At 41.3% G+C, this 27,910-nt stretch overlaps 1 protein-coding gene across 2 annotated transcripts in view; it reads left to right on the forward strand.

Annotated features, from left to right (window-relative positions):
* Positions 1–904: 904 nt before the first annotated feature.
* LOC110989226 (macrophage mannose receptor 1-like) overlaps positions 905–27,910 on the forward strand; it is a 30,954-nt gene continuing 3,948 nt past the window's right edge. For both annotated transcript variants that reach the window (XR_015426187.1, XM_087140209.1), the window contains exons 1-39: positions 905–1,113; positions 3,318–3,466; positions 3,861–3,973; positions 4,793–4,932; positions 5,307–5,524; positions 6,134–6,225; positions 6,774–6,880; positions 7,068–7,197; positions 7,992–8,074; positions 8,300–8,419; positions 8,573–8,644; positions 8,974–9,006; positions 9,404–9,571; positions 10,179–10,267; positions 10,721–10,871; positions 11,049–11,087; positions 11,330–11,500; positions 12,410–12,526; positions 13,210–13,326; positions 13,760–13,993; positions 14,500–14,721; positions 15,800–15,966; positions 16,665–16,769; positions 17,212–17,327; positions 17,589–17,740; positions 18,741–18,949; positions 19,372–19,520; positions 19,860–19,918; positions 20,040–20,210; positions 20,967–21,002; positions 21,647–21,822; positions 22,371–22,441; positions 23,600–23,694; positions 24,023–24,283; positions 24,790–24,938; positions 25,421–25,526; positions 26,168–26,418; positions 26,683–26,854; positions 27,602–27,859. Coding sequence is in view for 1 of the 2 variants with exons in the window: in XM_087140209.1 (XP_086996335.1) it covers positions 1,065–1,113; positions 3,318–3,466; positions 3,861–3,973; positions 4,793–4,932; positions 5,307–5,524; positions 6,134–6,225; positions 6,774–6,880; positions 7,068–7,197; positions 7,992–8,074; positions 8,300–8,419; positions 8,573–8,644; positions 8,974–9,006; positions 9,404–9,571; positions 10,179–10,267; positions 10,721–10,871; positions 11,049–11,087; positions 11,330–11,500; positions 12,410–12,526; positions 13,210–13,326; positions 13,760–13,993; positions 14,500–14,721; positions 15,800–15,966; positions 16,665–16,769; positions 17,212–17,327; positions 17,589–17,740; positions 18,741–18,949; positions 19,372–19,520; positions 19,860–19,918; positions 20,040–20,210; positions 20,967–21,002; positions 21,647–21,822; positions 22,371–22,441; positions 23,600–23,694; positions 24,023–24,283; positions 24,790–24,938; positions 25,421–25,526; positions 26,168–26,418; positions 26,683–26,854; positions 27,602–27,859 (5,317 nt within the window). In the remaining variant the exon portion in view is untranslated. The remainder of the gene's footprint in view (positions 1,114–3,317; positions 3,467–3,860; positions 3,974–4,792; positions 4,933–5,306; positions 5,525–6,133; positions 6,226–6,773; positions 6,881–7,067; positions 7,198–7,991; positions 8,075–8,299; positions 8,420–8,572; positions 8,645–8,973; positions 9,007–9,403; positions 9,572–10,178; positions 10,268–10,720; positions 10,872–11,048; positions 11,088–11,329; positions 11,501–12,409; positions 12,527–13,209; positions 13,327–13,759; positions 13,994–14,499; positions 14,722–15,799; positions 15,967–16,664; positions 16,770–17,211; positions 17,328–17,588; positions 17,741–18,740; positions 18,950–19,371; positions 19,521–19,859; positions 19,919–20,039; positions 20,211–20,966; positions 21,003–21,646; positions 21,823–22,370; positions 22,442–23,599; positions 23,695–24,022; positions 24,284–24,789; positions 24,939–25,420; positions 25,527–26,167; positions 26,419–26,682; positions 26,855–27,601; positions 27,860–27,910) is intronic.

The following is a 27,910-nucleotide window of genomic DNA, read 5'->3' on the forward strand; positions in this document are numbered from 1 at the left end:
ACTTCACTAGTAAAAAAAGGAATACCCTGATTAATAGACGTCAGTAATTTTTTTTGAAAATGAAAAACAGACCTTTCTACATCTTACAAGAGATCCGAATTCCTCTATTTTTTTAACATTGAGGGGAAAGTTTCAAAATTGTAGGTTGCTTTCATTTCCATGTCTTACTCTTGATTAAAATGATGGAATGTGTTCTTTTAAAATGGCCACAAAGCACAAATTTTACTCAACATTTGGTGCAACAGTAATAGGCACTTGAGTTGTGGACTTACAGATTGAACATGCATCCAGTGCACTGACATCCTAGTTGGAAAGTTTTTTCCACATTAACACGACTGTAATGCCTTACTACAGTGTCAATGCTCAATAAAACTGTGGGTGTGAGAGTAAATCAGCAACAGGTACAGCTGCTGGGCTTACGTACGGCAGACGGTAAAAACGCGGTTGGTCATTATAGTGGTACGCCACCAGTCATGAGCTGAACAGATAAAAAGAAAAATATTGCAACCTCCTCACTTAATACACGGGTTCCTTGGTATTTTTTATTTTTATTCAAAGAGGTGATAAGGCAGTTTTAATGAGACCACAGGTTCTGTCTGTTTATAAGATGAAAGTGCGTCAAGGGTACTCCATAAGCACTGTTTCCTGCCATGCAAGAGAGCGCTTTCAAAGTGTATTGTTTAACGCCAAAATGAGTCTGCAGCGATGTTTTATTGCATTTTTTCGTCTCACTGTGCAACCCGTGTCTTTTTGTAAAGAAAAAAAGCCTGCACAAAGAGCAGAGAGAGAAATCCTGTGGATATGAAAGCCACACACGCGGGTACCAATCTTGCTATCAGTTCTGATAGCGTGACATAATCATTGTAGATACATACTTATCTCTTTTGTTGACGGATCCCTGACGGTCAGTCAGTTGTACCGGATTGTCTCGAGTAACTCACAGGAACGCCCCGCTGATCAACCACGGAGGATAACGGTCAAGCTAAGAGACGGGCTCAGAACTGAAAGAGGTGTCCGAAGTGGTCGTAGTCTGTGTGCTTTTGCAAAGACGATCCTTATTAATCATGGTGCTTGCAGTTGTTCTTTTTGTCGTCACTGCTCTCCTCGGATCAGGTAAAATTTTCTTCTCGTTAGTAACTAAAATGTTTCCCATGTTTTTCTTACAAATAAGGGGTGGGAATCACAATGAGCCACAGACTAACTCCGTAACCAGAAGTTAAAACCATTGCTGCAGTGATGCTGCGCGCCCGTCGTGTGCCTTTTCGACGAGTAGGATGATGTGACTAGTGGGGTGTGGTGGTACATTATGGGCTGCAAAATTAGATTATTAGACAAAATGAAATGCGAATGAAATAGATCTGCAAAAGTTTTCCTCTCCTTCTATTCCTTCTTTTGAGGGGGCGATCTTCTTCCTTCCGTGGATATCCAATGACTTGTTTTATGCTTGGAACTCCAGAATTTTTTTCCAGTAAATATTCCTATCGAATGCTCCTCTCTCTCTACGATAATGCCCGCACCCCTTGATTTTATAACAAGCTAAATTTGTTCTTCCATCGCAGCGTCGCTAAGAAAATCATTCTTTTGTAATGGACTTCCATTTGTTGAGTGTGTTTAGCTGTTTATGTAATTTTTTCGAATAACATGTGAGCTCTTATCCACTATTCAAACATGGGACAGATACCAGGTATCATGTGTGTATGCTTCAGTCTTCTTTCTACAATACGAAATGCAAAAGAAATAATCCCCTGTAATGATTCAATTGAACTTTTGGCGTGGTTTCAAGTAATTTGAGGCGAGAATTGAAGTCTATTTGACAACAATTCCCGCACTTTATATATTGATATATATCCTGAATTTACTGTCTATTGGGGTATACATTGCCATACGTGTGTTGACTATTCTAGTTAAGTCTGGCCCCCTTTGAAAAATTTTTGAAATGGGTTTTCTCTTGTTTTTTGTTTTATTTTGTTTTGTTTTCTCTCCTTTTGTTTTAAACTTTTAATTTCCTAATATATGAACGTATTCTTTTCACTGACATTTTTTACACTTCATACAATAAGTGTAAAGAAAAGAGTGAGATGGATCAGACGGTTGCAGATCCTTAAAACTAATTTCATTTTTGAAACCTTCCTGTTTTTCCGTTATGACATACAGGTGCATAGCCGAGGTTTTGTTTGCGCATAGCAAACTGGCATTTTCGTCCCGTTTGTGCCCAACTGCAAAATAAAGTTCTGTAGACAATACAACAAGGTTGCATTTGTGATCCATTTTCATTGTTCCGATTTTGCAGTTACAATCTTTTGTCGTTTCAACTTTGCCTCTAAAATACGCAAGTCAGATGTTTATAATGAAATGTATGTCTCAGTGCAAGCAGTTACTTTGTACCCCAATCCAAGTTGTGCATGGCTGATGTTCAGTTTAAATAGAATTTCAACCTTTCAGGGCACTTAATCGAGTATCAATCTGAAGTGCTTGAAGTGATGCACATTCACTGGTTACCGGCATGGTGCCTCCCCCGACTCAATCCCTCATTTGTTTTAATTCTATTGACTTGTAGTCAAGGTGGGATTTCGTTAAGAGAATACTGGAGAATGCCATGCATCGAGATGATTTAAATGTCTCAAAATGTTCACACGGCAAAGGGCAAAACTGAAATATCACCAAAGGCCCTTATGAAGACCTTATCTGATTCTATGGTTGTTAGAGCCGACATCAAGGCCGTGAACGAACCATCCATTCCCTGATAAAACAAGAATTAATCCTTCCCTGATCCTTTGCCTAAACGTAACCTCTGCATATCGCCGGACAACAAATTGAAAATCTTCAGAAGTGTTTGCATCAGACACTTCTGTAATTTGAAACACTAAGTAGGCCTTCCAAAATGAGTGTATGAGTTATCACACAGTACGTACGAGGTCGAAGTTGTACGAGCACTTTTACTTGTGGGTTAGTAAAAATATCACGTACAGGGTCAGTAGATGGGAGAATGTTTTCTTTCACTATGCCCCTTTACACCTTCTTAGCATAGTAGGAAGGGTGACGTCACGGGAAGGGGAATTATCCTGAAGTAGGTTTTTCTTCCAAACATTTTCGTCTTTCAGTAAAGCCGCAGGGGATTCGATATTTTATGTAGCACCGTTCCACCAAGCTAGAAGCAGACTAGAGTGTTCTTTAAATGCAATAATCTCCTGTTTTGCACAGTCTACCTGTAAATCATTGACTCTAAAATATCAACCAACTTTCTGTGCTTTCTATATATACAAACTCTCTTTATCGTTCACACTTCCCATTTTGTTTTTAATTGTGCCACTTCAAAGTAAGCGGTCAGGGATGTGGCGGGAGCTGGCTTCAATTCGGTGACCAGTGCTATCTAGTTGGTGGTCAGACCAGGATATGGACTTCCGCCAGAGAAGCTTGCATAGACGAACATGCTGATCTCGTAGTCATCCCGTCGGCTCAGGTTAATGTAAGTTGACTTGAAAGTATCGATCTTGTGGCTGTTGATTTGTGCCTGGGACTCGAAATAATTGTGGGGACTTAAATTCTAAAAAAAATAATGTCTGGCCGTGGAAATGCTAAAAGCAGGGGTGGGGGCTAGGCGCTGTTTATGATATAGGTGTGCATTTTATGCACCCGTTTACCTTACTACAAAGTGTTTAAGCCTCTCTACTTTTTCTCTTCTTTCCAATACTGTAATAAACATTTTGGTTGTCAGAAAGTATGGAGTGGGGTGATATACCCTTATAGCCCCACCCCCACCCTGGATTTATGCCCCGATCCTGTGTTAAGCATACACTTTGCAGTCTGTTTGATTTTTTCTTTATCATTTGCTGCCAAATTTTCTGTTTCTTCCGTCGCAGAACTTTTTAAACTCAGCCTTACAGTCAACACAAGCTGTGTATTGGATCGGTTACTACGATCGATCCCAGGAAACGTCATTTGAATGGGTTGACGGCAGCCCTACTACCTACACGTAGGTTGCAATGATTCGATCACTATCATCATCATCAATCGTGTCGTCTGGAAGTTTTCTTCCAGTCGTACACGCCCTAGATGAGCTGCCATTGCTCTCGGTCTGACATGAGACCCCGCAAGCTCTTGCTTCGTTGCAGCCGTATAGTTGCAAGGTGTCTTAATATGGGACAACTTTGCAGAATTTGGATTTGGTTCCCACAGAATGAGGTCTGATACTTGCTTCTCAGTGGCTCGGAGAGCATTCGTGGCCAACGAGCTTCAGTGTTCTCTTGGCAATAATACAGCTGAGTGGTGGAACCAAGCCCCTCCATATAATTGGGTGTTGCGAACTCCATAGCAGTGCAGTCCATGTTATGAGCAATGCGAAGCAGATAAGCACCCGTCGAGTCGGTCCAATATTTCTTGGTTCACGGCCCATATTTCGCAACCGTGCAGCAATACGGGTTCAGTTGCTGCTCTAAAAGGCTCAAGCGAAGTTCAAGGGAAAAAAATTGTGCACGAGCTTGGACGAGGGCATTTGTCGTTTAGAATATCTAGAATTAAAACGCAATTATTTGGCAGTTGTGCAACATTAGTGCAGACCTCTGAACGCAGCTTTTGGAGACACAAAGACCTATTTCGCTTCGCCTCAAACTTATTTGGACACCTGGAAACAAGGATTTAGTTCCGAGGGCACGTTGAGAGAAGTTAAATTATTGCACTTGTTTTTATGGAAGATTTGCCTATTACTTGCTTGCCAATACCCACAGCAGAGACGTCGAATTACACCAAACAAGAATCGAATAATTTTCATGGATTGCATCTGTCCTCTTTTTAGAAACTGGAAACCAGGAGAACCGAACGATGATTTTCTCTCTGGGGAAGACTGTGCTGAGATTGATACGCGTAACGGCAATGGGCAGTGGAACGATCAAGCATGCGTCGCCTTCAACTACTACATCTGCTCTCGCCCAATCAGTAAGATTCACTCATCCTTTTACACTGAGTCAAAATGTACCAAGGAATGTGATTGGCATTTCCATTAGCCTATTATTCTAGCTCAGTAGGCCTACTTCTATTTCCTTTAAGCAATGCTTTACTAAGACAATAGCTGCAGTGCATATATACCATACTGAAGTCACCGTTGTTCCACGCTGTAAGACTGTTGCACCTTATGGTTGAGTTACGAGAATATTTTTCCTGGGAACTTCATTCTTGCGTCAATTTGATGCTTCGTAACCCACGTTCTTGAATGGATACCTCGCATAGGCCTAACTTTATTAGGATCATTTGAAAGCATGTGTATGTTGTACTCTTGTTAACACAAGAAATTAATGCGAATTTGGTATCAGGTACACCCGTTTACTGTGATCAGAGCAAAGGCTGGCGTTCGACAAATAACAAGTGCTATCTCTGGGTGACGGATACCTACCAATGGAACGGGGCGGAGCAGTACTGCAGTCTGCTTGGTGGACATCTGGTGTCTTTCACCAATGCGGACGAACAAACGGCTGTGGAGGCGACTACTGCCAGAAACGGCCTTCCGTATTTCATCGGACTGACTGATAGGGTACCGTAATCGTCATAATCTATTTCTTATCCGTGTGAGCTGTAAGCCTGACCAGGTTGGCCCGGTTGGGTCCCCCTGGGTACCATGGATATCGATGAATGTCCCTAACTCGGGTCATCCGTAGTTAGGAAACCATTGCCATGATCAGTTGTTTAACCTTCTCGAAGATATAAACTCTTCAAGTTACAACATTCCATTCAAGGAAACCTCCGAACTAAAATGGCAGTTTAGTGTTACTGGGTTACATTTATCGAGTTATTTCCCCACTGTTTTTATTGTGGGTCCAAACTAGGGCTTTACGTACATGTCAACCTGGTGTTTTTTGTTTTCGTCGTTGTTCTTGTTTTTTTCATCTCGTGCCTATAATCTACGACTTTGCAACAGAACAGATGCCGTTTATTTCTGTAAATGAGGTAATGATTTTAGCTACCCCTGAAGTGTCGCCAAGGTACCACTGTTTTGGAGCAATGTTACAGGTTATTACAGCCAAATTAATGGGGATTGTGTGCAATGAACTACACATTTGTGACAAAAAGACATTGACATTTCTAAAACAATTTACTCAGTGGAACAACTTTGTCTCATCGACAAGCATTCTTCTTTTGCTAGGGATACGAGCGTGGTAACTACCACTGGATTGACGGAACTACTTTCAACACTGCCCTGTATAACAACTGGGACGCCAACCAACCTGACAATCAGTGAGTCAACTATAATTGTAGCCGTTCACAAGAATTTTTGCCAAAGCATTAATTGGCATCAGTGTCCTTGGAATTTACCGAGTCTGAGAATCATCAATAGAATCATCATCATCAATTTCTAAAATACAAGTGATATTGACTTGGAATGGACGGTATAATTCGTCCACGCTTCTACCTGATAGCTCTAGGTGAGCCAACTTTCACTGTATAAGCTTATCGCGAATACTGCATGGATGATTTTGCCAAATGGTAGAAAGGCATTGCGGGCAGGAAAAAGGGGCATATATCCCTTTTCCTACCCACATTGCGTTTCTACCATTATGCAAAATCACCCATGCAGTATTTGTGATAAGGCTCGTAGTTTTTACTTGACTGTAAACCTCACTTTCATTTTTCTTCAAAATTTCATCTTTCATCTTTCTTACAACTGATGAACTTTTGTGAAAAAATACATGATTGGTTAAGGTACAACATCGTAACACTTAACCGCTTAAACTGAAAAGAATAAATCAAGGCCTATTGTTAATAAGTACTTTGGGCCTCATCAGATTTTATGACAGTGGCGGTGCGAACTGCGTCCAGGCCTCGTCTAATGGTAAATGGAAAACAATAGACTGCACCACCAGCCGTTTCTTCTTCTGCGAGAGAATACAAGGTAGAAAATAAAGCATAAACACTCTAACTATAAAGCCGTTGCTATGTTTTGTTTTGTGTTTTTACTTACACAGTATTGTTCTCTCGGAATATTTATAATTGTTGGCATCTGTCCCGTTGTCGCTTATTGTTTCTTTTAAAGTATGATGTGAACTACTTTTTAAAAGTGAAATTACATCTTGACATAGGTGCCTGCGCCCCCGGATGGACGTATCACAATGGCCAGTGTTACCAGTTAAATATTAACAACCGGAAGACTTGGACCGACGCCAAGCATTATTGTGACGCCCAGGGGGGCTACCTCACCACCATTATCAAGTAATAAGCGATTTGGGGCTCCGTGTCTCGGGGAACATTATTTGAGGCTGCAGGTTGCTTAGAATTACAAAAGCCAACTTGTAGAAAAGCACCTTATCAGTAGGGGAAAGCTGCACTGGAAGTCAAGATGAACTTAGCTTTCCAGTAAAAGTCAACATTTTGTTGATCTGTCTTAGCCAAATTTTTTGCAAGTCTTTGAACACTGATGTATTGGAGAGAGGAGAAAAATGTATCGAAATTGAAACAGTTATTTACGATTGCAAAGTAAGCATAATATCAGGGATGTTTCTTTCTCTATTTCCTGGTCACAGCAATAATTTGTATTTAATTGCAAGCAAAAATACAAGTATTGCTTGAATATTACTGGCCCTGCTGGTCCGGCTAAGGTGTAGGCAGTGATAAGGCATTTTTAGAATGCTTTCTATTGTTCGTCTGACTCAGCGGCGACCATCATTGAACACTTTGAAGGGCCGGAGATGCAACTCCTTCTGTGTCCTTCCTCTGTGGTATCATAGTATGACATCTTTGGCAATGAATTATTCAAATAATGCAAAAGTTAAACAAACTAAATGAAACCTCCAGGCTGAGAACCAGGCCACGAATGTGATATTTTTGTTTTATTCTCACTATTTGCATCTTTAGACATAAACTGTGCATTTTCATTACTGATTTTTTATTATGAAGTCTAAAAGAAGGGATTTATGAATGAAGACTTAACTCCTATTCCATGAATTCATTGAAAATACAGACATTATCTTCGTAAAGGTTTTGCAAACATATTTCTTTGCCCACAGCGATGCAGAGAATCAATATATAACTAGTTTTCTGAGTGATTTCAACCAAGCTGGTGTCTCGGACATTTACATTGGTATATCAGGTGAGTTTCAGTTGTATCGTAAGGAGAAGAGAATAAAAAACTACCAACATGTTGGTTTGTTGTTGGTATTGCAAGATTTCTTTCAAAGGCTCAACCAGATACAATCTCAGTAAGATATTCTGCGAATCCCTTATGTTTAGAATCGGCGTTTTAAGGCGTCATGTATTGGTATTCAAAAACATTTTCAAAACTCATTTCATATTTGTATCTGTTTCTTGCTTTTAGATTCTGTCACGGACAACATGCTACAATGGGTTCAGAATACCGGTTCATCATACGTCAACTGGGCCAGTGGACAACCCACCACTAGATCTGGCCAATTCGATTGCGGCAGCATCTACACAGGTGCGAGATTTGTTTCGTGGGTTCGCAAAGTCACGTCCCGCAACTGAGCGTGTTTACCTTCTGGAATCGAAAGAATGTACAGAGACGATTGTGATACTAAATGTTTGCTCTGTGCTTGTATTTTTTATGAACGATTTTGTTTCTTTGTCACAGGAAGCAACTTAGGGCAATGGGAATCAAGAGACTGTTTCAATCTGCAAGGCTTCATTTGTAAAATTGCTGCTGGTAAGTAAGGCGAAGAGTGGCAGTAACACCCCTATCAGAAACAACGGATGACATAATCGCAGCAACCCTGTAAAATACACTGAACTTAATGCAATGTCGGGGTGTCTGAAATCATTTAAGAGTAAGATAGGATGCGGTCGGATCGCAGAGAAAGACATAAAATAGTGGTTTTTGCCTACTCAGTACTGTGTACTGCATTTTTGTATTCATTGACTGGAAACTAAGTCTATATTATAAACAGACTTTACACTTGTTTTAACAAGTTCTATTTTGGCTAAGTCGAAGTTACATGCAACGTGTGTTGGTTTTTGTGTGTCTTTTTTCGACAGGGCAAGCGGTTACTTCAGTACCTCCCGATATAAGTGAGTAATCATGGGAATTAACAGAAACTGTTTATTGCTGATAACAAGTGGGGAGACTTTTATTACAATCAAGCAAACCATGATTTGTGCAAGTGACTATTATCATTTTAACAAGGATGTCATTGGTTAAATTATATTGAAACAGCAGTGCTTAAGTGTGGAACATGAGTTTCAGAATTTCAGTGTAGATCGTTCAAATGTTTTAGGATTTTGTTTTGAATATGTATCTTGCTTCAGCTTGAAAACATTTTAGTAGGGAAAGGGACCGTGAAGCATAATATCTAATTATGCTCCATGGGAATAAAACACTGCTAAAACATTCTACAAACGGTCATTCACACGAAGTATCAACAACTGGAACAGAAAGTTCAATCCTCGCCTTTAACGTGCCCCTTAGCTACTGGCAACTGTGACCCAGGCTGGGATCTCCACGGAGACTTCTGCTACTACTTTTCGCCTCAAGAAATTAGTACTTGGAACAGAGCAGAGACGCTCTGTACAGCCATGGGAACTGACGTGCATCTCGTCAGCATACATAGCGCTGAAGAGCAGTCCTTCCTGTCAGGTCAGAGAAAAATATCAGTCGTCTAGATAATTGCGCACGCACAGCGTTGAACCTTCATTATTGACGACTGAATGTATGCTCATCATTTTGAAAGTTTGAACAAAGATAGATTACTCCGAATTTGGTTAAATTTGAGTAAAAATCTGGTACTCTTAGTTCTTAAAATTCACGTGAACATAACAGTTTCAATTTTCCATACTAAAGACGCTGTTGCTATACGTCGTGATTTAGGGCAAGCTTTTGCTTAGTTATTAAATAAGAGACGCCTTGCACAAGAAAAGCACAAACCAGGAACCAGTCCATTCCGGAAATGGTGGTCGCTATGCAATAGCTTGCCCCGAATCACAAGGTATAGCAATAACGCCTTTAGTCTGGGGAAATCAAAGTGTTATGTTCATGTGCAATCAGATGACTCATCGTACCAGATTTTATTGAATTTAATCGCAGACTGCTTCTTGGAAATTGTTAATAGGAAACACGTGACCTTCTTCATTCACAGTACCCTTGGTCACAAATCTTGAAATGCAATGGTATATATATGATGATTACCTTTAAATTTCAATTTTTAAAGTTTGACCACAAAATATAATTCCCTTCTTTTTTAAAGTACGAGCAAGCTTTGTTCAGGAAAGTCATTGGATCGGTCTCCATGACACAGTTGGGGAGTCCACCTTTGTTTGGACCGATGGAACAGCGGTAAACCCATGACAACTATGTTTGTTTGTCCGTCTGTTCTATTGCGTAGTCAACCATTAGCACAAGGCGTGCAAAATGCATTGAATGAGAAGGGTTGTGTTCGGACGCACAGCTTGAAACAGACGTATAAGGCTTGTAGATAAAAGCGTAAGTGCTTTTACTCAAGCAGATTCTCAACTATTATGAAAGCATAATTGATTACCTAGACAGTAATCTCAGGCGCAATTCCCCGCACACGGCCTTTAATTTCAACCCACTCAGTGCACAGTGAAAAGGAGGCTGTCAAACTCAAGTTCGTGAAAATTCAGAGAGATTAAAGTGTCAGTTCACATGGAAGAGATTTGGCCGTTCAGGAATTGGCATTTGCTTGACGTCTGAACTAGTCCAAGGGTACATGTCAACATAGCTTAAGATCTTCCTCCATCGACTCCTTTTTGTTGGACGTTCCTTCAGACTGATTTCTTGAACTGGGGTTCCGGAGAGCCCAACAATGCTGGCAGTGGTGAAGACTGCGTCCACTTGGAATCGGCATTCCAGAAGGTTGGAATATGGAATGACATCAACTGTGACTATCAGTACCGATACATCTGCAAAAGACCTAAGAGTAAGTTGCGATCTTGAAGGAAATGCTCAGTTCTACCTTAATGTCACATACCTTGAACTTGTGCCAAATTAACCCACGAGGTTAATTTTTTGATGTCGTTCAGTTTTTAGGCAAGTATATTATTGTTACTTTCTTCTAAAATATGCTAATTCTGGTTTGATATTTTTTAATTTCCAGCCGGATCCAACGTCAATACACCCGCTCCTCCACCAACGAGTAAGTCACATGATCTTCACAGTTCACCTCAGCAAATTGTCATTATGATATTTTTAGTTATTCAATCAAGAAATCACTTAGCATAGGCCCAATTATCTGATTTCACCGCTTGTTCTGTGTTTTATAGCATTGATTAGTTTATTGATGATGGAAAATAAAAAAAAAGGATCTTGCTTTACGGCGCACTCAACATTTTAAAAAAAGGCCAACGCTCTCATCATCACTTTCGTGTATTATGACAGCTTCATATGACAGGAAGTGTGGTCTAGGCTGGGAGTACGAGGGCTCAGGTGACCGTTGCTATAGCTTCCGAACAGAGACGCAGAACTGGCAAGATGCCGACACCCAGTGCCGCCTAGAGGGCGCCCATCTCATCAGTATAGCAGATTTCAACGAGCAGTTGTATGTGTTTAGTAAGTAAAAGATGAGCGTACACATCAGGGAATGAACCCATGAATCAAGCTTTTAGAGCATGTCATCCCCAGGTGCTCCAATCACATTTCTTCAATTCAATCAGTCCTCACAGTGGGCGCCTTTGAGGAAAGATATTCAGGTAGTGGACTTAAGCATTATATGCCAGTGACAGGTGACAGTAACAGTTGGTCTACCAAGTGAGCAAGCCGTACAGTTCACCAAGTGTAAGCTGCCACTTTGGAGTCTATGAAGGATGTCCACATAAAAAGTATACCAAGATAAAAATTACATAAAAATGTCAGATTTATATTAACAGGAAATGGTGGCCATATGGAGGGTACAGCATATTAAACTTGCGAGGTAAAGCAGCTAAACCAAAGCAGATTAGATCTATTTAGGTACATTCCTTGTTTTCAAGAATGTGTTCTTAAAGCAGAGGTATTTGCTATTCTGCACACTTGCATGGTCTAGCCTTGTTAATCAAATATGCAAACTTGTCACAGTGCTGATTTCAGTACCCTTAACACCGGTCTAGTCTGTTCACTCATCAGTGTCAATAACATCACAAGCTGTATACCATTGCAATGAGGGCATTCTGCCCTTTATGGAGATACATTGTTCTTTCCAATATATCAAGTAATTTTTCCATTACAGTAATTTTTATCTCGATATACTTTTATGTGGACACCCTGTACATCTAAAACGTGCATTAATCTAAATGCTGCAAGAATCAAAACACATTTTTGCATTGACAGATACGTTAATAATATCTTAAGAGGGTGCAAACTGATAATGATGTTGATAAACAATGGACAAACTCAATTTTGCCAGTAAATTCCCTGTTGAAGAGCCATTTCTAGATAAATGACTGGTGGACAGTTGCCGCGATATCGATTTTCTATCTTCAGCTCGTGCTAATTTCCTGTCCACTGGAGCAATTTGGATCGGTGCCGATGACTTGAGTTCGGAGGGTGGATTCCGTTGGACTGATGGCTCCCCGTTCAGATTTATCAACTGGGCCGCAGGTGAGTTCATTAAAAATCACACGATCATCTCACACAGAATTTGTAAAAAATATGTCTCCAAAAATACATTTGAATGTTTGACAATTTCTGTAGTGTTCACTTTACAGCAGAGACGCACATGCATGATTTGAAATGCTGGTTTTGTTTTTTCATAAGTAAACATACATAAGAAGTTGCAAATGTCCATTTTTTTCAAGAAAGTCGTAATTTGCGTTGGTAGTTCTATCTTTTCGGCACTATTATTCAGCTGTTTGCTAGGCGTTAGTGTGACGCATTTCCATGCGTAAATCAAACGTTTCCTTATTTCTGGCGCCAAGAGTGCGATCAGCGTATCGCCTGCAACTCGTCATGCGCCCGTCTCGACCTGAAGTAAAACAAGAACTCGTGGAATATATCATTTGTGCTATGTACCACACATCATCTAGTGGACACGAACACTCGCTATTGTTTTGACTCTGTATTCTAGCTCAGGGTTGGTTTTAAAAGTACATACTGCGATTCAAAAAAATGACGTTTTGTCGCCAAGATTTTTAATTCGTTCAGGTAAAAGGTTAACGGTATAATATCTAAAATCAACACAATCGGCGTAATTCATAAAAAAAATCACACAACTGGGATTATCTGGTCACTGAACTCAATTTTAACAGTTTAAACTTTGACCCCCCCCCTTTTTTTACTGGTAGGTGAGCCAAACAACGACGGAGTAAACGGTGAGAACTGTGGGGAGTTGTACACTTCAGACGGTACATGGAACGACAATAAATGTTTTGCAGAGCGCATGTATGCTTGCAAGCAAAGCGGTAAGCATACTTTAACATCACCTGTCAATTCAGATTTCTATGTGATCTCAACGCTATCTTGAATGGAATAATTGGTTCAAATTGCATGAAAGACATTAGCAACTGATTTACCATACTAATAAAATCATGAACCAAAATGTACTTGAGTAATATTTTATGGAAAAAGGTTTTGCTATCATGAGAAAAGGTTGAAATTGTTTGCTTTGAGTGTCACTCTTGTCAAGATGTCTAGTGGATCAGTCAAAGGTGAAACAAATGTTTAGGAATTCTAAAAAAAAATAAGAGAATAAATATTTTGAAATGGATGTTCTGTTCTCAGCTTATTTGAGACTTAACGAAGTTTGTTCTCATTGCATGTAATTTGTTCGTTATACCCAATCATCGATGTTTAACAGAGAAATCTCGTTTGTTTTTCTGTCCCCAATTTCATCAGCCTATATTCAAACCTACTTCATCCCGTCCCGTTTGAGAAAACTTGCCCAAACCGACGCCACGGTTCTAAACAACATTTGGCCGGAGGAGTGCGCAAAGGAGTGCGTGAAGAGATCTTTGTGCAGGTCCTTCGACTACGGCCGTAACAACATGGAGTGCAGACTGAACACTCTGGATTCGGCCAACGGTCTGTTTCCCACTGACGACTTCGATCCGTTCGACTATTACGAAAGGGGTAAAGGCGATTTACAAATTTTTTTGAGAATAGAGCTTTATGACTCTTGAAGAAAAAACGAATGAGCATATGCCTCTGCAAGAGATAACAACTATTTGTCAGGTCTTTCTGAAAACGAGGATTTGAAATTGAAGGTTTAGCATGAAAAGGAAGTTACTAAATTGGAAAGTGCTAGGTTTTTTGTTTTGCTTTAAACATCCAAATATTAAAAAGAACAAAAAATACCATTCTATAAAACGTTTTGATATGTAATGTACGTGATTGAATTAATATATGGTTTAATCAATCAGGCTGTCAGAAACTCATTTTGAACTTATATAAAACCCCAACACTTTGTTAAATTCCCCACTTGTATCGTAATTTCTTACCTTTCTGATGTTTCTGTAATCAGGGATTCTTCAGTTTAATTTCCTTTGCGTATGTTTGGGTAGACTTGTTTGTTTTTATTCAATTTATATCCACATTTCATTAAACTGCATGATTCCTGTTGGACCCTCCCTGCTCAGACTTTACGCTAACCACCGACGCACCACCTACCTCGGTGCCGTCCACGTACAACTGCCCCAGTAATGACTGGCTGCCGTATGGTGATAACTGTTACCGGGTTGAGCGGAGAGCGACCGACTTCAGCACGGCCCAGACAATGTGCCATACGCTGGGAGGGGCCAACCTGGCGTCCATTGCTAACATGAACGAGAACAATTTCGTCTTGAGTGCTCTGAACCAAGGTAGATTATACAGTTAATTAGTCATTTTAATGACATAACTCGGCTCTAGTTTAGGAAAACTTACACCGCAATATTAACCACAAAGAACAACAAAATAAACTCTATTTCTTGGAATTGACTGAACATCTCAGCTTTACAACTTGTTCTGAGGTGCCAAATTGGTAAAGGCTCCAGAAAGATATTGCCGAATATAAAAACGCCTGAAGGCACCTTTCTACATGTACCTTTTTGTGCGTTGTGTACACAATGCGTTTATGTGCTTCACTTTCACGGACACAAAAATTGACTCCTTTAACATAACACAAGTGTGCGTTGAGTTCGGCCGTCAAAATCGCTCCCGGGAGCGATTTTGACGGATACGCAACGCTTAGAGCAAGTTTTAATGCGCATATGGAAGGCGCCTTAAGGCAAATCCAGAGCCATTTTTTCAGGGGACTGAATGTTTTCACGAACCCAAAATATTGAAAAATTCTATAAGTACGGAAACCTTGTATGTCTTTTCTTAGGGCTAGGGATAAATGCTGTGCATGGCTTTTCATGCTTTGGGAAGGAACAGACATGAAGTAGTCCCAAGAACCCACTTTTCTCTCGTGTATAATAATGAACGTGGGGAGGGGCATGACCCCGAACGGACTCCCGATCCATCAATGGAAATGCCTTGTTCCCGTTACGTAGGTCTAGTAACGCGCAGACCTAAGTCAGTAACATTTGAGCTATCTCAGCCTTTTCTCTTAAGCCTTTTCTCTTAAACTGAAAGGAGAATTGAAAGGTTTAATTTTCCCTCGCTTTGTCTTTTGTTAGCTGTAATTAGCTTCTGTGTTGAAAGCCAGTAGACGTAAGCTAAAGGACAAGAGAAATCCTCTCTTTTGTCTTTCTGTAAAGCTTTCTGTAAAAGTGACATGTGTGTAACCTTGGTTACTTAATACCAGCTGTCTTCCCACCTGAGTAATGCGTGAACAAAATCTTTATTCGATTTTGACTATGTACTTGTTACGAATCCCTCACCTGTGCAGATAACTTTAAGTTCCCCTCGATCAACCTCAAACGTCCAACATTCAGTGTTTCTTTCCACTTTCAGTGCTAACAAACCAAGATGCCCAACGTGCGTGGCTGGGCATGAGTGATCTCAATATTGAAATGTACTATGAGTGGTTGGACGGAAGTGACGTCACCTTCACCAACTGGGTCTATTACGAGCCCAACAATTCGGGTGATGAGGATTGTATTGAGATGTACATGAGCAGTGTAACTATAATTTTTTTATTTTAGTTTGTAAAGTATTTATTTTTTTGTATAGACATTCGTTGATACTTGGCCCACGTAAATGCCGCTTAATTCTTCAAACAGCCATGAAAGCAAAGCAAATTTGACGTGTTGAAAGAGTTGCAACGAATTTTGCTGGAATGGACGTTTTCGTCCTGCATAATTGCGCAGCTCGAAAGACGTCCGACGTCAGAATTTGGCGTTCGTGTTTGCTTTCGTGCCAAATAATGAACTGGTTTTGAGGCCTCGCACGATGAAGCAACTAGTGCCCAATGCTTTGTGCAATGCATAAGCAGATTTGACAAGGTCTGTTAAGTATTACAAATGATAACATTAAAGTAGGACAAGGGTGAATGTGACAACATTTTGAGCAAAATGCGTGGCAAACCTGTATTGAGGCTAATGAAAGTGAAGCGAGTTCGACGTACCAGACGTACATGCACTTGCGTTGAATTGTGCATAATTTTTGAAAATCAGCATCAAGGACTATCCACTATTGTTTGCTTTCGCAGCATGTATGAACAGGGCTTTGTCTGCCAATTTTGGAAATTGGTACCACCAGTTCGGATCCTTGTCACAAAAGCAAACTACCTTTAAACTTCAATTTTTTAATATGATGAAAACTGCCTAAAGTTTGTCTCCTCATATTGATTAATATTTGATGTGTGTTCTACCCCCAGGGCCAATGGAATGATTCACCATGTACAGGTCAATACTATCCGTCCGTTTGCAAAATCCGTAAAGGGCCTTCAGGAACGCCGCCCCTGAACATTGGATGCCAGTCGGTAGAAATTCATCCAATTTTTCCTTCATCTCCCTTACCGTTGTATTTCCTATCAAGTATTCTCTCTTTTTGTTAGATTTCTCATACAGTGTTTGCAAGGATCGAAACATCAAGATTGCAACTTTTAGCTCTGGATTTACATTTCGAAAGGGCTGGTCACTGTAACTGCAAAACATAATCGAATTTTACATGAAAAGAATACACTTTTGACATAATGTCGTCCCTTAAAGTAACCCTGTCTACTTACCCTCCTTAAAAGTTGTGCAGTAGTATTAATTGTTGAAAGATTTACCCAAACTCCTTCGATTAAAAGTCTTGGAACTCGTCAAAGATGATTGACGTCTTCTAAAAACAAATCAGGAGTTTTCACTTATCCTCATTTCAAGTTGTCAAAAAGTACAAACGTTGACAGGCCGCGATTGTCTGTTTTGTGACTTCCACAGGGCTGGCAAGCTTATCTTGGATCATGCTTTAGGTTTGAGACGACTTCAAGAAGGTGGAACGATGCGCAGACCAGCTGCGCCAGCATGGGAGGACACCTGGCCTCACTTAGCCACATGTAAGTCATTGGCATAGAGTTTTTTCTTGTCGAAATTTCATCCTTACAATTCCGTTATTTTTCTGCTAATCTAATGTGTTCTAATCCTGTCGTTCAGCTGTTTCGATTGTCTCTTATGAGTCTTGGAATAATCATGTGCTTTCGCATCTTCCGTTTTCAAGTACATATTTGTTGAACCTTGCAGTGAGGTACGGGAAGGAAACACGATGTCTCTTTATTAATACCCAACATTGGTCTTCATGTCTCTCCCCTTCCCGCCAGATATGATGCCGGATACGTCAATTCACAGGTTGGCCTTCAAACCCACGGGCTCAATGTCTGGATCGGTATCAGCATCCAGGCAACTCCTGGCCTGTACGAATGGAGCGACGGATCCCCAGTCACGTATACCAACTGGGGGCAGGCCCAACCCGGTGAGTGGTTGAGAGGCCGCTAATTCGACAGGCATTGTACCTGGAGAAATTCAAGGCATGCTGATCGCAACGGCAGGCGAATTTCCGACCTGTCTGCTTTTACCACTCCGTAAAGAGATATCGAGGCTGCAAAGTTATTCAAAAGTCATAATGAGAAATAAGTCAAATAGAACTCCTTACAATTTTTACTTCAGGTTGACTTTCGTTGAACTAAATTGCATCTTTATTACAATACAATACTTTATTGCCAGTCTGAACAATGCATCCCAAAAAAGACTTCAAATTTGATGTTAATGCCCATTCTTATTAGAAAGGGTGATAAGGAATGGTCTCTCACAGATATTGCCCTAGAAGGTATAACGCAATGGTTGATCCAGGAGGGGAGCCAAAAAGAAGAGCCAATTAACATTTCAAATATAAATGAGGGAAAGGCGATTTGAGGGGGCCCTTTTTTATACCGTTTCTTCCAAAGCCAGTAGAAAGTACCCAAAATGTAAATTCACCCCATGTAGAAATGTCATAATGGGTTACGTGACAAATTTTCCAAACTTCAAAAACAAGTCCTCCTGCATATTTAGTTCTGGCTTCGCCTTCGTATAACCTGAATAGATATATGAGCAATTTTCATACAGGCAGAGTTGAAACAACGAAGGAGTGCTTTAGAAAGCAAAACGATCAAACAAGACACTGATCCCAAATTTATGGGCTTTTTAAGACACACAGAAGGTTTTAAATTGAAGTAGCCAAGTAGTTTATTGAAATCTGGTAAGTAGGTCAAAAATAAATTCCGAAATCGTTTAATTTGTTACCTTTTCTAGATTTATGAGGGGAGTGTCAGTAAACTAAGGCCGTGTCCGAAACGGGCTTCCAGAGCTACGGCTAGGTCTATTGTCTACGCGTCTCCACGCATTTCCAATGGAGTGAAGACCTAGACCTAGCTCTAGACGAGATTCGGATGCAGCCTAAGTTCGACCTCTCGTGTTCATACTTTTCCTTGCAGACTCGAGCATGGGACAGTGCGTATCCATCAACTCCGGAGCTCCAGCTGCCGGCTATTGGTACAACACGGCCTGCTCTTTGTCCCTACCCTACGTGTGCGAGTCAGCCCGGCCCGGCTATTCCACAATGGCTCCCCCTGGGCCCGTGACCAACCCCACCAACATCGGCTGCGCAGCAGGCTGGATCGGGTACGGTAGTTACTGCTTCAGGGTGAGTCTCATGAGTGCTTCATTCGCTCGGTCAAATGTGAATCCAGAACCATTTTGGGGGGAAATAAAGGAAATATACCTTCCTCAATAATTAATTGCTCCTTTTTGAGGGGCGTGGTCTCCATGGGCCCCCTAGTCTGTCAGTGTTTTCGATTTTCTTTCTATGCCATTGTAAAATGAGCAATGACACGGGGATGAAAGACAAATGTTCTCTGAATTTTAAAGGTACACCGAACAAAGTTTGGTGTTCCCTGAACTCATCTTACTTAAGTAAAGCTTGGTCCATAACGAAATCAGAAACAGTAGTTTAAGTAAGCCTAAATGCATCGAGATGTCTTCAGGATGAACCCCTTGTGCTGGCGGAATTTGTAAAAAACGGTTTTGCTTTCCTGTCTCTCTGTCTTTCGTTTTATTTCATACCAGGTTTTCGAAGCCAATACCGACGGGGAGAAGCTGACCTGGAATCAAGCGCGCACTTTCTGCCAGGAGCAGACCGATGACTCACAGGGTGATCTGGCCTCCTACCACTCCTCCGATGAAGAACAGTACCTCATCAACAGTTTCTTAGCTCAGTCAGTAGTATTCTGTGTTACCATCATTTACTGTCCAAGACTTCCCCCCCCCAACTCGGCATTGAAAAGCACCTAACTGAAGAAAACATCACCCATAGTTTACTTGGATATTCAGAATTCAGGATTTCGTAATAATTATCTCGTTTATAGCAAGACAGTTACTGAATTGGATTTTGGTCATGCCTGTTGAAGTCCTGAAGTTCAAAAGAATTTTAAATGTAAAGAATTGATGTTGAGTCTTTCTGCTTTCATTGGCCTGTTTCCCAAAGATTTTTTATATTGTTAAAAAAATTCTTGTCAAAAATCCTTCTTATAAGCAAACTGTCTCTGTTTTGTAAGGTCTCCGGACAACCTCTATGGATACTGGGTAGGACTTAACGACCAGGCTAATGAGGGAGGTAAGTCGGTGTGCCCCACCCACATTTTTAAAAAATCACCATACCCTGCTGACCAAGCTCACCAAATGGTCTCCAGTCGTACAAAATTACTAACCTCCTGTGGATCGGTTTGGTATTTCAGGGTTTCAGTGGAGTGACGGCAGTCCAGTTGAGTATGAAAACTGGGGACCAGGGGAGCCCAACAACTACGACGGAAATGAGAACTGTGTGGAGGTCTTCCTGAATCCCGGCCGGGGTTGGAACGACATCATCTGCGAGGCCCAACGCCATTGGATTTGTGAAGTTCCGAAGAGTAAGCAATAGACATGACATCCTGTTGCCCCCATGGCCGGATTCAGAACCAACTTTTCAGTCGGATCCACCTGTTTTTGTGTTGTGCCCTAAACTTCAGGGATTTCTTTGTACAACCCTAAATGGACTTTTGTAATGGCTGAGGCTATTTTTCGGGGCTTATTACATGCTTTGCTCAGCATAGGAAAGGCAGATAGAAAACACATTTCCTTTCTCTCTTTATTGGTATACTTAAAGAAAATACCCCCTTTGGATCTGCCAATGGTAACTTGAAATACGAAAAGATCACCTTCACTCCTAAACTTCAGAAACAAATATCGCAAACATATTCCCTCAAATGTCAAACTTACCTGAAACTCAACGTTTGCACTGCAAGTGAAAGTTTTCTTCCTCGAGTGCTAAATACTCGGGACCTGTCCATCTGAGAGTCTGTAGACTCAATAATGTGACTTTTCTCATGCTCACGTTGCAAAACTGCGGTGTTAACATAACACCGCAAGGTCTCTATCTACTGACAGTGCCACGTGTCTTTGTGTTAATTCCTCACTGAAGCTTTTGTGGGTGTGCCTTCCCTAGTGTTGAAATTAACTCGTGTGTTAGTTGGAACTTCCTGGTTGAATGGAATCAAATATGTGAATGAGTTTGTCTTGAACCTGCCCTTTGATTACTTGAGGTGGAGTTGAAACACCATCAGGTTTTGATATTCAAATCACGGTTTACAACACATCTGTATCTCTTCATTTTCGCATTTCCATAGACGTCCCCGTTCGTCCACCAACTACTCCAGTCACAAGTAAGTATGTGGAGCTGGTCTAATTTATGAATAGCACTATTCGAGGTTGGACAAAACTAGAGTTCAGGGGCAATGCTGTAGTCGAGTGCTTGCTCGTCCTGTATCATGTCAAGTCCCAGATTATTCATATGAACTCGGGCAATAACTTTCCCGTGTCATCGACCACCCTGTAACATTTTGACGGGGACTTGTGAAAGGAGTTTACTTGTGACTTGTATTGGAGTTTACAACACCATTGCCACGGGCACTCCCTCCCCCTTAAAAAAATGCACGAGGGAAGAAGGGAGAAAGGAAAAGTACAAGAAATAAACCGAATATGAAGGACGAAATTTGATTAAAATTACCTATTTTCTTGTTGATATCATGGACCTGAGGCTCTTCCACTGTTCAAGGTTTGTCAGTTTGCAGCTGATTAATGGTTTGCCCCTCTGAAAGGACTGGTTCCCTCCTCCCCACCCGACGACACCCCACAATCATTGTTCAAGGGTTGCAAATACCCCCTTAAAAGTTTCAGGAGAAGAAAAGTAATCAGGAGAAGAAAGAGCGAAGAGTGCAATTAAACAATATTGCATTCAATTCATGATTTCTTTAGCCACACATGCGAAGATCTCAAAGTTACCAAGTATATTTTCTTCATTCATCAGACAACAAGTGTCCCTCTGATCCGGACTGGTACCTGCGGGGTACCGACTGCTACTACATCAGCCTTTTGGTGCAGGAACGCAGAGACTGGAACCAGGCCGAGGAATACTGTCATCAGAAGGGCGGTCATCTTGTGTCCATTCACAGTGCCGATGAGAACAACTACATCTTGCGTCTGGTATATTTCTTAGTTTTTCGTTGCAGTCCCATGAATGATCGCCTAACTTTTCATTTCAAATACCCATATATGCAGCGAAGTAATTACCATCCTCAAACTGTTTATGTTTTGACATAAGAAGATGAGAAATGCTAATGGCACGGTTTACGTCGTGGACTACTTAGGAATTGATTAAAATTCTTGAAAAAAAATTAGATTTGGGGGAGCTTTAGTTATGTAGGAATGAAGGATTGAAAACATCTGAAGGCAGCAAATCGGGTAGGGTGAAATATGTTCTTATTTCAGAAGTTAGAAGCTGTTCTTAGATTTATGCAGCCCAGCTCTAGAGAAATATACTTTTTAGTGCGAGTATTTGAAAGCACCGGCAAAGTAGCAACGACACCGCCACCTTTATTTCGGGGGGAGTGAGAATTCTTCTCTACCAATAAAATATGGGCAGTCGTTTTTTTAAAAAAATACAATTTGCTCCCTGAACCAGTAACACCACTGGATGTATGTCATATTTTTTCTTTATTTTAAGATCAATTTTATGTTTTCTATTATTTTAGATTGGGGACAATTTGGTGGGTCAGTCCTACTGGATTGGACTTCGAGAATATGCTGTAGAAGGCGACTATAAGTAAGTCCCAAGTTCTCATTCAGACCTTTCCAAGTTGCTATTGAAGTTTGGTCATGATTAGCTCTTCTGCTTCTTTGTGTCATGTAAAGCGGTATAATCATTCAGTGTTATAGTCAAATTCACCGTGCACTGATCAGGGGACAAAACAAAGTCGATCACAAGTCAAACTCTCAAGTCACTTTCAAGTCAAACCACGATTTGGTCCCTGTTCATCAGAGTTGTAGGCTCGAATCACTTAAGAAGGACTCGAGTCGCTATTTTTAAACTCGTGACTTGACTGAGTTTTTGACTTTTGACTTGACACATTATAACTTGTTACCAACGCAAGTCAAAAATTACTCATTGTAGTTTTATATTATGCCTATCAACTTACGCCTAACGTTCTTAAAAATAATCAGTGTAGGATTTCGTTTGGCTCGCGACTTCTACTTTAGTGCTGTCTGCCTAAAGCCATGTCTGAATCACTTGGCTGTGGCTTCAAATAACACATGACTCAGTCCATGGCCGCGGCTGGCCACTATCGAGCACTTGTGCGTAGTTTCAGGCCGTAGCAAAGTGAAAATTCGGACACGACCCTTCGTTAGAGTTAAGTTCATTTGTCTAAGACTTGTAAGTTTTAAGTTGATGCCCTGCCCCGTTTACGTATTATAACTAGACAAAATATATTGAACGACTTGACTTGTACTTGCACAAGAATATTTGTGACTTGCTTGTGTTTAAACCAAATTGACTTTTGACTTGACTGGACTGGAGTGGACTGGACTTGTGACTGGTCCAAATGATTAGTGACTTGGCTTAGACTCGTAAAATTGACGTGTGACTTGACTTGGACTTGCAAAAACTGAGTTGCTACCACCTCCACTGTTCTTCGAAAGGTTTGTGACTCAATTGGTTGCCTTGAGTTCGGAAACTAGTCAGTGACTCGACTCATGAAGACAAACAAGAGCATGACAACCAGGTTTGCAGTCTTCTTGTGACTTCATGTGAATACCTTCAATAGCTAGCAAGGGTCCCTGACAAAAAGTTGAGTTGGACGGTAAAGAGAATATCTCATTTTCAAATGCACTGTGAAAGCAATGGCAACTGTGAAGATGAAACAGCACGCCGTGCGTGTCTACATGGCTGTGATAAATAGCGGTTTCCATCTTCATACCACAGATGGTCAGATGGTTCGGTTGTCGATTACGCCAGATGGGCCAACAACGAACCAAATGATGCAGATGGATCAGAACAATGCGTACAAATGTGGGCAGGTATGAAATACAGCCAGGTTTGATTCATTTTATCCGGAAGCAAAAGTCAATTCGATATCAGTGATACAAAGAAAACAAATTATAAGAGTAAGACAATTTTCGAGGCAATGAAATAAGTACTACTGATATCTAGTCAGCATTATTACATTGATTATGCTTTAAAGAGGTAGATGTCTATTGTTCGAATCAGAGTTAGTTATCGACAGTTTGATGAATTGATTTCATAGTAGTGAACCATCTCCACTATAAGTCAATCTTCATCACCCAGTTTCACTAATTGCTCCTGGAAGTTTTACTCCCGTTCCCCATGCCTTTCGTCTTCTTCAAGAGGGGACGTGGAACGATCAGAACTGCGGGGAGTCCCTGCCGTTCGTCTGCAAGAAGCCCAAGGACGCCACCACCCCCGTAACTCATGCCCCGACCACGCCCAAGCCGGGAGGCTGCATGGACGGCTGGGTCAAGATGGGCAGCAAGTGCTACCGGATCTTCGACGAGCCAAACGACATCAAGACATTCGACGAAGCCCGGCAGGAGTGCCGAAAGTACCAGAAGGGGGAGCTGGTGACGATTCCGAACCACAATGTCCAGTGTAAGCGTCGGTTGCATTCCAGTGAATTCGTAAAATTTGGAAAAGCCATCGTGGATAAAATATCACAGGTTTCATTAAATTCTAGAACACTTCAGTTCTAAAAACACACAATGTAGCTATGTGGAACCCAAAGAACTGCTTCTCGATAAAAGTTTCCATTCGATTAAGTGACAATTTCATTTCTTTTCTTACTCTGTCTCTCACTGTGAAGTCAAAAGAGTGAAATGCGCTAAGCTTAAACGTAGAGAAAGATTTTGCTACAATTCGTTACTTGTGTTAGAATATCATTTTATATCTGATTATGCACATCTATTTTATTCCAGCTGTTCATCCTGACTCTCACAGACATTCTTGATGTGTAAACCTGCTACTCTCTCCGCTCTTGTGTTCTGTTAAAATGATAATTATGCCGGTTTGTAGTAAAGGCCTCAGCATAAAGTAAACGTGTTACAACTTAATAAAAGAAAAATGCATTCGAAAACACTCCTTTCAATTTTTTCTGGCAGGCTTATTGACGGCCCTCATGTACTTTTATTCAACTGATGTGTGGATCGGACTGAATGACCGCGGGACTGGGCTACGCTTCTACTGGGTTGATGGTTCCTCTCTGGAATTCACGAACTGGATGGGCCAAAACCCTAGTCTCTTGGATGACGTAAGCTGCTCTTTCTCTCTCTCTCTCTCTCTCAGAAAATCAGATCTAAATAAACAAAAATAGTCCAGAGTGGGCAACAGTAATGCATCCACACGGTCAGTTTTCATAGAAAAGTTTCGTAAAATAATCTCATCTGTGAAAGTGACAGGTTTGAGAGGAAGACTCCTCTCTGTTTTGTCTTTTTTTGTAATTTATGTTCTGAGCTTTTCAAAACCTGCCTTTCTTTGTCATTTCACATCACACCAATAACCACATTCCTCTTGCCGTAGGCCATCACAAAAATTCTCGTTTCTCCGTAATTACAATCCGTCCTCACGAAATTCTAAATAGCAAAATGTAACCAGTGGCGTTTTCTCCGCCTTCTACAAAATCAGTTCATCACGCTCATTTCATCCATCTCACTTTTAACTCCAAGCGCACGGAAGAGCAACTTGTTGCTTTGGAATAAAGATACAATTTCAGATGGCTTTCCTGACTCGCAGGATGGGGACGAATGTGTGAAGATGTCGAGGAACCCAGCCCACCCTGGCGTGTGGGATGACGTCATGTGCAGTGACAAGTACGGCTATGCCTGTATGATGGATGTGGGTGAGTTACGTATAACCCCTTCAATGCTGTCAGTTATATACTGGCGAGCGGGATGGATGGGGACAAACAAAATCCTAAAACTGTCTTGCCGAGGAAATTTGAAAAGGGGGGACATCATGTACATTTCTGCGCTTTGATGCCTTAACATCACATGGTCATGGCCGTTTAAAGTTTTTGTTCCAGTTGTTCGTCATTTTTGCTTTGGAAAATGTAACAAAAGAACATTACAATGTGATTTCTTTTCGTCACTTCCTCAAAAGTTGAGATTATCAAAGAGCCTATCCCCCTGGTCAAATTAGTGGGGTGGGATATATACCCATAATTCCTCTGAAGTTGCACCACGCTTGTCGGCAAACTTGTCAAGGACACAGCATTTTAAGTTGATCTGGATGTTCCAGAACGTCTTTCAATTCACTTATTTAGTTCCCAGAGCTATTTTCAGGACACTGAATGCGAGTGCTCAAAAGCAACACACATAGAAAGCAACAAAATCTTGTACACACACGAGAAGCTGTGTACGCTGGAATTGATTGATGCTCAAGCAGGAACTTGCCAGCTCCTATGACTCACAAAACTCCTCTCTATTTATATCTCCACGGTTAAAATATTGATCTGTTTAACTATGGTACCTCCCTCTTCAGACACCCAGTACGACCCTAATCCGGAATATTTCAGCGACTGTAAACAGGGCTACTTCAGCTATGGCACGGCTTGCTTCAAGTTGTTCAACGACCGACAGTTGGCTTTCGAGCAAGCCAAGGCAACCTGTCAGGCCGAAATGGACGGCATCTACCTGGCGTCAGTCAAGAACGAGTTTGAAAGAGCTCTGGTTGAGACGATGATGGCCTATGAAAACGTGAACGAAATGTGGATCGGTATGGAACTCGACAGGGTAAGGTCCCGAAATAAAGACGACATTCAGGCATGAATTTCCTGATAGCCAATTCTACATGAACACCCTGAGAGTGTTTGAAACACTTTTGAAATATAAAATTTAAAGACAAAATCAATTAACAGCGCATGGAAAAAAATTTTGAGCAATTTGTTACTGATTTACATAGAAATACAAGCTCAAAGCTTACTTATTCTTTCTTGGTATATCTTTGCCTCTTCATTTTCTCATTAAAAAGTACTCAAGTAAAATCTGTATCCGCAGACGACAAATCGCTATGGCTGGGTAGACGGCTGGCCCGTGCTGTTCTCCGCCTGGGACGAGAACGAACCATCCGGCGGCCCAGGGGAAGGCTGTGTGATGACCGATGCGGATGGACGGTGGGACGACACGCTCTGCACGGCGCGTAAATCATTCGTGTGCAAATACGACTCAGGTAAGGTCAGCCGGGGGGCCAGGCGACGGCTAGTATGAGACGGATCTCATATGTTCACTCGTGGCATCAAATAAAACCATAAAGCATGATTTTTCTTTCCATTTATCAAGGGCAAGAGGACCAGGGGATGGATATAGTTTGACTGCACAATCACAATCACAGCCTCGGAAGTTTACAACAGGGGAGATGGTTTTGTTAGGCTCCAAGCTCTAATTGTTATACCGGGGTCGCCAGAAATAGCCAGTTAGCTTGTTACAACCAGAAAACAAAAAGGTCAAGAGCCTCGTGACACCAGAATTAGGTCATTGTTTAATAATAGAGTGATAGTAATATGTAATTCAAAATGGCGGCCGTCTATAGTCAGAAGTATTTTGGTCTTTGGGGGACAAACTGGTTTTAGGAGGGTGTCACCAGCAGCCCACGAGTTGGGGAGAGGGGTTGGACGCCAACCTCAGCCCTACTCCCAAATCTGGTGGTGTGCATAATATAGGTATCCAGTTGGGTTTTCTGTTTGTAGCACAAAGAAAAGACATCATCATTTTGGGCATTCCAAACTGAAATTGACTTACAAGAAGGTGGTGGTTCAGCTTTGGGCAAACTTTAGCGTTCACCAGCAGAGTGAGGGGCAGAGCCGATGTTAGCTGCTGTATGAATGTAAGTCACAAAATATCCTAATAGGTTGCTTGCAGAGATGGGATGTACATTCGCTTTTATCTTCCTTTCTCTCATTGGTTATCCTTTTCTCAGCCGAGAGACCGTCCACGGTTGCCCCTCCCCAGGGCTACTGCCCAGACGGCTGGAAGGCCTTCGGTCAGTACTGCTACAAGTTTGACCCCACCTACACCATGGGCTCCTTCCAGGACGCCAAGGCCGACTGCGAAGGCTTCTACGGGTCGCAGTTGGCCAGCATCCACTCCAAGCAGGAGAACGACTTCATTCTTACGAACGTTGTTGATCCGACCTTCGTTGGAAACCTGTGGATTGGTCTCCAGAAGGGAAATCAGGGTAATTTAGAACCTTCAAAACGTTCCAGTATTTCTGATGAGTTATTTATAA

This window comes from Acanthaster planci, linkage group LG08 (assembly GCF_054643075.1).
Source record: "Acanthaster planci isolate LZ-2023a linkage group LG08, COTS_SCS, whole genome shotgun sequence".
NCBI classification, from domain to species: Eukaryota; Metazoa; Echinodermata; class Asteroidea; order Valvatida; family Acanthasteridae; genus Acanthaster; species Acanthaster planci.